An 8579-nucleotide genomic window follows, 5' to 3' on the forward strand; every position below is an offset into this window, starting at 1 on the left:
GTCTGTCCCCTCCTGAAATAACTACACTGCAAGTGTGACACTATCAACAAAAATTAGACAACAGTTGAACAGTGACTTTACAAAAATAATAGATGTGCCTAGATAGAAGAAAATAAATGAGTTTGCAACATATTCTGGTATGCTAAAAGCTGATGAGTGAAAGCATTTTGAATGAAGCACTGTTGTCATCCTTCATTTTCAAAGATGACACTACCTGACAGTAGACCTTGTCTACAAAGATAAATTAGGGACCGTTAGTCTTTTCTCCCGGGAGCACATATGAAGCCAGACCTTTGATTAGGAATCATCTCTGCAATCTGAAATGCCTGTTGCCATTTGCAAAACTGCCTCCTAGACTCGAGGTCAGCCTTGGCTCAGAAAGATCAATTTCATTCCTGATATTATTGGGCTAGTCTGGCATTTGCTGTGGTTTCTCAGTCATCCATGATATTGTTTGTTTTTATCTTATTATCTAAGTGTTACTGTCTAAGTGAGATCATTTGCTCCATTACAATCAAGACTAAAAAGACTAAAATATGAATAAAATAATTTCATTTTAAGTGCTAAGTTTTATATAATCTTACTTTTTCAAAACTTGTTTCATTAAAAACAACCTTTAGCACTTAATGAAAGGTATAAAGATTTATTTTTCTTATTAATTCCATTAATTATTAATTGGGACAGCACCTTCTAACACATCACAAATGATTTAACCAGATTCTCATTTGGACCATATATTCATAATGAAGTCAACGTATATTGTGGCATTATAATTTATCATCATCACAGGTCACTTAAATTCCTCAAGTGCAAGGTACGGATGAACTTGATTAAATAATCATCCTGTTAAACCAAGCACTTTGGTGATGGTAAATTGATGGCTTCAATTAAAGCAACTCTCTTGTCCAGAGTATAATAGCATAAATGCATAGGAAACATCACAAAACTAATCATATTTTGAGACGATTTCTGAATGTTCTCCAGTGTATTTTAGATGTTAAATCAGCAAAACGGGGTGAAGGTGTATTGTCCTTTGACTTACCCCAAAGAAATGTTATCAATAAGGCAGAGAGGGAAGAACAGCAATTCACTTTAAAAAATAAATCTTTAAAAAAATATTTTAAGTTGTAGATAGACACAATACCTTTATTTTGTTTATTTAGTTTTTTTATGTGGTGCTAAGAATTGAACCCAGTGCCTCATACACTCTAGGCAAGTGCTCCACTACTGAGTCACAACCCCAGCCCCCAAAAAATAAATCTTAAAGGTGGGAATATTAGGCAATTTTTTACCTTTGTTTTGTCTATCTGCATTTTTTAGGCTTTCTGCATTGAATATTGACTATTTTATGTTGAGGAAAATGCCATCTTAAAAATAAAGAAATTTAAGGTAGTATCCTATGTACTACTGTTAACCAGATTTTTGTTATACTTCATCAAAAAAACCCAAAACACTACCTAGTTTATACAGTTTCATTAACAACTAACCTGCTCGGTATGGCCATGATTGAGGTTATCTTTTTACTGGACAACACAAGTTGTACAACACTGATCTTGCTTCTCGGGCAGTGATGAATAGTTCATTTGCCTGACGATCTCAGCAAAAAGTTCATCCACCATTGATTTACTTTTTGCCGATGTCTCCATGAAAGGGCAGCCCCATTCTTGAGCCAGAGCTCTGCCTTCTGAAGACATAACCTCTCTTTCTGGTTCCAGATCCACTTTGTTTCCTACTAGGATTAGTGGGACTTTTTCATATCTTTTCACTCTGACAATCTGATCTCTCATTGGCTTGATATCCTATTCAAAGAATCACAAAGAGAAAGAAAAATTATGTGTTTGCATAACAGAGGCATTATAGTATCACAAAAGTCATCCCTCCAAGTACATAAAGCTGAACCCAAAATAAAATCACACACCCCAATAAAGAAAACATCATTACTTTTTTTCCATCAAGTAGATAATTTCTATAGGCCCTGCTAAATGCAGGTTGTGCACTAACCTTAAAACTTATATTATCACTTCTCCCACCTTCAGTCTATACTGATTAAAAAATCAAGTTCCCAAACATGATTAATCCATTCATACATGAGGATGTTTGGCCATCTCCCTAAACCTGCCTGCTTGTCATCGCTCCCTGTAACACCTGTTATCCAAGCACAGGATTGCAGCACTCATGCATTCCTAGCCATTTAGCAAGAGGGCTTGAGAGAAAGTTTTTTAGGTGGGAACAAAAAATACTTTGTAATGACTAGAAGAACAGTTTTTAAAACAGATTAATACATTCAAATTGAATAGTATGTCTTTATTACAATAAAATCAAACACCTTAAAATAAACTTAAGTACAGTAGAAAATACTGTCATGGTGATAACCACTGAAGAAGGATAATGTAGGAGGAATATGGGCGGGAAGAAGTCATACTTCTCTTTGCCTACGTTTGTTTTTACTACTTGATTTTTTTCCCTTCCTGTACTACTTTTCTTGAGTAATTACAATTAATTACAGAAGAAAAGAGTCTTAACAATTTTCCAGTAGCAATAATTTTGGGGGAAGGTGTATCAACTTAAGACAATATTATAGATTTAACTCTAGCATTACAATTTTTGTGATTTTCCTTTCCTTCTTTTTTTGAAAATGATGGTTGAATTTATTGTATATACATCAGAAAATAGTCATTCAAGGGACATAAGTCATAGTTAACAGCCAAGTTCAAATTTGCTGTTTGTGATTTGCCTTAAATATAAATGTGTATTTGATTCGAATAGTTACAAACAGAACATTTGTGGGCGGGTCAAAGGGAAAACAAGGAATCCAAGAACATTTCTAAAAATTCAGAGTGATCTTATATTTGCAACAATTTGGTTTGATCCCATATCAATTCCGTCTTCAAGGTTAAACTTCTTTTCCCTTTGCCCTTACAGAACACAAGTTCAGCTGAGAATCCAAACTTACGGCATTTGGGCTCAAGAGTCTAAGTCTCTCTGTTGAAATAATGCTACAGGTTTATACTGCCTATTTATGTGTATAACAGAAGAGGATATAATGGAAATCTTGTGAAACAACCTTCAAAAGACTCCCAGTCTCAAGAGGGTCAGCTGAAAGAATAACAAATCTCCTGAGAAGCCTTTAGAAAGAAAATGTCTGTCAAATAGCACCTTTAGTACTTTGGTACTTTTCGGGGGGGGATGCTTTATGCTACTTTTGTCTGGAATTTAATCCTACATAAAATGAATTTTAGTTTGGTCCCAAAAGCTTTGATTCATTTACTTCAAAGTTATCTTTTAAAAATCATCTCTGAAGTTGCTATACGAGGGTACTGGAAAAACTCATGATAGTACTTTAACTTAAAATATTAAAGAATGTGAAATTAACACATTGCATAGGCTAAAGCACTTAAAGTCTCTCAAGTAAGCAACACTAAGTGCATACCTTAAATGCAGAAAAAATATCCATTTCCTAAATCAATGGAGGTCAATATAATGGGTCAATATGAGGTTATTTATTTTCAAAGAATAAATAGCAACATTTATTGCATATCTTAAAATAACGTTAAATCTTCATTCTGTCTCCCAGTGAAGGACAGGACAGATTTTCCTAAGAAATTGGACCACATCCAGTTTGGCTACCCTGCTGGGGTAAGAAATCTGCACTTGTTCACTGTTTCCAGACTCACATATTTTCTATAAATATAGGATATGATACCAGAAATAATCTGGATCAAATGTAGAAAAGGAGAGTCATTCTTGATTTCTGGTGGTTATTAATTCTAGGTACTAGCCATTCCCATGGGTAACTTCCCTTCCTACTACATGCCCCCAAGTAAGTAAATAAGTAAGTAAAATGCCTAGAAGGCAGGTCTTGAGTTCTTCATCTTGCAGCACTAAGATTTATGACTGTAGTTGAGAAACTTGGGAGAGAACAGAGAGGGGGTGGGAGAGGAAAGCAGACCCAGGTCTTATCTATTCAAGAGATAATGAGCTCCAAATAATTTTTTCCTTTCAAAGCTTTCTATTTACCCGAGATTATCTGTTAGATGTTGTTCTGTGAGTAGGTTAATCAATACTTGTTGAATTGAATAAGCAACTTCAGAAGGTTATATTCCAGGTTAAACAAATTCAGACTGACCTATCTCATTTTCATTTTTTTTCTTTAAAAATAACTTTAACATATTTGTTGACGCTCGTTACTTTAGCACTGTCTATACAAACCACCCGATACTTTTCCATGCCAGGAGTAACCTCAAAAATGTGCCATGTCCAACTTTGAAAAGGAAAACACAGTCATTAACGCACGGTTCAAGCAAATCAAAAGTCAACGTAGAATTACCACACCCCCTTCTAACAAATTACAAGACTCGTTTAGGTTACCTGGAAAGACTGTTGATTAACCAGACTATAAACCAGGATGAAACCTTGGCCGTTTTTGATGTAGAGATCTCTCATGGAGGCAAACTGCTCCGTTCCTGCGGTGTCCAGAATTTCCAGCACGGAGGGGGAAGAGTCCACTTCGATCTCTTTGCGGTAGAAATCTTCAATGGTGGGGTCATATTTCTCAATGAAAGTCCCGGTGACAAACTGCACAGTAAGGGCAGATTTGCCAACCCCTCCGCTCCCTAACACCACTACCTTGTATTCCCTCATGAGTCTCACCTTCTCTAACTCCTACCAGAGTAGGGAAAAAGAACACCCCGCTAGCTGCGCTGCGGCTAGCCTAGGCGGAAGGTGGGCGGAAATCTGCGAACTGGGGAGGAGAGTGCAGAGAAGCAGAGGGCCCGACCGGGGAAGAAGAGGAAGTTAAAGGAGGGGGAGGGGGAGGGGAAAGAGCGGAGTGTCGGGTGGGTGGGGATGGGATGGTAATGCCCTTCCTATAGGAACTGGAGCCCAGGCAGGGGGCGTGGGGAGGAGGGTGAGCCTCCGAGTAGCCGAGCGAGGGTGGGGAGACGGAGCACGCCCCCAGGAGGGCAGGGGTGGGGGCCGAGGAAAGGGCGTCCGAGGAGGAGCCCGCAGACAGGGGTTGCCCGGCACCCCTCCCCCGCCCTTCACACAAAGGAGCCCAGGGACCCCGCTTCCTGCTAGCGCCACGGAGTCGGTCCAGGCCTGCGGGCTCCGCTCCAGTCACCGCCGCCGGGGCGGGTCTATGGGCCCAGGCTCCCGCGGGGGTCGTCGGCCTATGAAAGGAGAAAGGCGCACGTTACCCGCCTGACCCCTGCCCCAAGCCTGCGGCCCTGGCTGCCATCTCTCCTAGCTCCCACTCAGAGCAGGCTGCTGCCGCAGCTGCAGCCGCAGCCGCAGCCGCCACCGCTTACCCAGCTGTCCGCACCAACTCGGCTGCCTGGGAGGCTGTCAAGCCAAGGCCATGGCCACCCGCTGGATCCTATGTCCGAGGGCCGCCCCAGCGCCGCTGCTCGCCAAGGGGAAAGGGGCGGGGGCCGTCCGGCGGCGGCGGCCGCAGGGACTCTAGGCGAACCCACCTCTTTTTTTTTTCTCACCCCCCACCCCCCACCCCCAGCGTACACCCGGAAGGGTTTCCCTGACACACTGGCTGAGGTGCCCCAGTTCCCCCAGACTGGACGGGATCACTTCCGGTGGGGAAAGTCCCACCTCTCCCGGGCGAGCCGGGTGGCGCTGGGGCCGCGCCCTGCTGAGCGAGGCAGGCAGCCCAGTTTCAGGTCGGGGCTAAGGCCTTGAGAAAGGGCCCCTCTGAGAACCTCCAGCATTTCCACTTTCCCGCCCGCAGCTGCTGCTGACTGTCCCACCCCTAAACCCGTTGAAGTCCCTTGGCTTCTCGGCCTCCACCAGCTGGGTCTGAGCACTCGATCCGCTTCTTGGCCGGCGAGGATCGCCAGCTAATAATCTAGCAATCGGGAGAAAGTCAAACATCCCTGGACTAAAAGTTGCAGGAAAAAGAAAACAGCTCAGGAAGTTTATTATCTTTGCTGGTATTTCTTCCCACTTGATCTTTTTCTCAGACATGTATACAGACTGCCTTTAGACTTGGCTTTGGCGCTTATTTCATATGTGGTGTGTTTTACTTAGCTGTGCCTGGCAATTAAATACACACTGTACTTTTATTATCCAGCAAATCTGCCTTGACTCTGGTCCGCTAGCAAATACCAAAGCCACTCCTCTTTTTAAAAATACCAAGACTCAAAAACAAAAGCATTAGACTTTCTACACGGTTTTGTTCCCATTTGATTTGAACCACTACACAGCAGAAAAGGTGACCAATATTTAAGGAAGAGTTGGTTGGACATAGTCTAGGCCTGTGGACTACTTTCATTTAATTTTTGATTATCTGCATGTATAACATTTTGCATGGTTGGCTCTTCCACTTTAAAGTTTTGTTTTAAAGGCCATCTTTCTTAGCACTAAAATTCAAAAAAACCAATAACTCCAGAGTTAAACACTAAGTTTCCATTTTTAGATAAAATTGTTACTTCTTACATTATTTTTCCCTCTGCTGACTTTCTACTTGTAAACTTTGTGTCAGTTCCACAGGCCCCAGGGTCAGAAGTCTAGGTTATATTTTAGTTATGTCACTCCATTTTTTTTTTAAAGAGAGAGTGAGAGAGGAGAGAGAGTGAGAGAGAGAGAATTTTTAATATTTATTTTTTAGTTCTTGGCAGACACAACATCTTTGTTGGTATGTGGTGCTGAGGATCGAACCCGGGCCGCACGCATGCCAGGCGAGCGCGCTACCACTTGAGCCACATCCCCAGCCCTGTCACTCCATTTTTTAAAAATTCAAGTTCACCCAGAAACTGAGAGATTCGGTGGCTAACTTGGTGAAAATGACCCCAAATTTCCTTAGTTAAAAGCTGTAATGGCTAAACTGTATGAATAGACATGTATACCCAATCCAAATTTTTAGACACTAGAAAACAGGCAAATCACAGTAGTGTGAGGTTCCACTGTCCCTTCTCAGTATCCCCCAATGCTACTTACAGAATTCAAAGGACAGTTTAGCTCAATTTCTCCACCGCCAGAAGCTGGTGCAATCTCTCCAGAGAAGTCCCCAGCACTGACTCTAGCTGTCCTGGGCCCTGCCTGATATCTGAGGCACTGCCCTCTGCTGGAAGAGCTTTGGTCTATGAATTATGACTCTCCCCATAGGTCACTCTTCCACACGTGCTGATTTGGAGTTCTGCTGCTCATGTCCCTTTCTAGCTGTCTCCAGACTGTCTGGTGGAATCCTCAGCCCTCTTGTAACTGAGTCTGGAAATTCCTCTTCTGATCCAGCTAATGTTGAGCAATCATATCAAGTCTCTGCTCTTTTACTAAACTGGCACAACAGAAGGTTTCATTATTTATTTATTTATTTTTGAAGTCGTTTCACCTGTTGGCAACTCTAATATCGCTGAGTATGTTGGCTGTGTTTTGGAGAGAGTTCTTTGTTTTTCCATACAGAGAAAAATACTACTGCCCTCAGTGCAGAGTCCTGTTGAGTCCCTTTCACCAACTATAGGGTGGACAAATGTCACTCATACTCAGTCTGAAGAGGGTTTCTAAACTTTCTTAGAAGGTGTTAATTTCACCACTGATTAGGAAAGTCAACAAATGGAAGTAAAAGTTCTTTATTTTTTAAAACTATTTCACAAAATTGGATACTATGCAGCTATTTACATGGTAGATTGGTAAGTGCCAATATGAAAAGATGGCCAAGATATATAGATGACAAAGGCAAGATACTGAACAAATGTATGGTTGCTCGCATTTATATAAAATACATGCATGCAGCTGGTAGTAATCTTTGCAAATCAGGAGACTGAGGCAGGAGGGTTGCAAGTTGGAGGCCAGCTTGGACAATTTAATAAGGCCCTCAACAACTTAGCAAGACTCTGTCTCAAAAAATAAATAAATAAATAAAAAGGACTGGGGATATAGCCCTGAGTTTAATCCCCAAAAGTGTGTAATATAGCCATTCAAATCTGAAAATAATTTTAAACAGCAATCAGGTTTTATTGGGGAAAAGGGAGTAAATGTAAATGTGTGTGTGTGTGTGTGTGTGTGTGTGTGTGTATATATATATATATTTATTTTTTTTTAAGAACCAAGGTTTGAACCCAGTGGTGCTTTACCATTGAACTACATTTCCAGCCCTTTTTATTTTTAATTTTGAGACAAAGTCTCACTAAGTTGCCAACTCTGGCTTTGAACTTGTGGTCCTCCCCATAGGTCACTGCTCCTCCTGCATTGCTGGGATTACAGGCATGCACCACCATACACAGCAAACTTTATAATATTTCTAAAGGAGAAACAAAAGAAAGTTGTTCATCACCACTTCACTGGGGGTCCATGGACAGGTCTGCCCAATTTAAAAAACCTCCCTATTCCTGGCCACTCTTCTCAAACATCTCTATACTTAGAAAAGCATTTCTCATATGTTATCTCATTAGGTCACAGTTGTTTGATAGTGTACTCTCATTAGGCAATGAGGGTAGAAAGACCAATTAGAAGAGTGTGGTTTGGCAGTTGAGAGGTAGGGCTCTGAAATACAGTGGAGGACATTTAAATAGCAGCCCTCCTACCTTCTAGCTGTGTGACCTCAATTAAGTGATTTCACAGGTCTGAGCCTCTCA

The 8579-nt window shown here is 41.3% G+C and overlaps 1 protein-coding gene across 2 annotated transcripts; it reads right to left on the minus strand.

The window, feature by feature from the left end:
* Positions 1-1487: 1487 nt before the first annotated feature.
* Positions 1488-7073, minus strand: RAP2C (RAP2C, member of RAS oncogene family). 2 transcript variants are annotated; one of them, XM_081276443.1, is made up of 3 exons: positions 6946-7073; positions 4369-5168; positions 1488-1799 (listed from the first exon to the last, which is right to left on the minus strand). In XM_081276443.1, exons 2-3 carry the CDS (start codon positions 4639-4641, stop codon positions 1521-1523), a joined length of 552 nt encoding a protein of 183 aa, XP_081132569.1. In that variant the 5' UTR covers positions 4642-5168; positions 6946-7073; the 3' UTR covers positions 1488-1520. The 2 variants fall into 2 exon arrangements, with proteins under 2 accessions (XP_081132569.1, XP_081132568.1); XM_081276442.1 differs by lacking the exon at positions 6946-7073 and adding an exon at positions 5307-5555.
* Between the last annotated feature and the right edge of the window lie 1506 nt (positions 7074-8579).

Source organism: Spermophilus citellus (assembly GCF_964194105.1).
Source record: "Spermophilus citellus genome assembly, chromosome: X".
Classification (NCBI taxonomy): Eukaryota; Metazoa; Chordata; class Mammalia; order Rodentia; family Sciuridae; genus Spermophilus; species Spermophilus citellus.

Excerpts from the sequence above, each read along its gene's own strand:
- RAP2C (XM_081276443.1), bottom strand. The coding sequence starts at position 4,641 with ATGAGGGAATACAAGGTAGTGGTGTTAGGGAGCGGAGGGGTTGGCAAA. Across the intron at positions 1,800-4,368 it reads TTAATCAACAGTCTTTCCAG|GATATCAAGCCAATGAGAGA; the intron begins GTAACCTAAACG and ends TTCTTTGAATAG.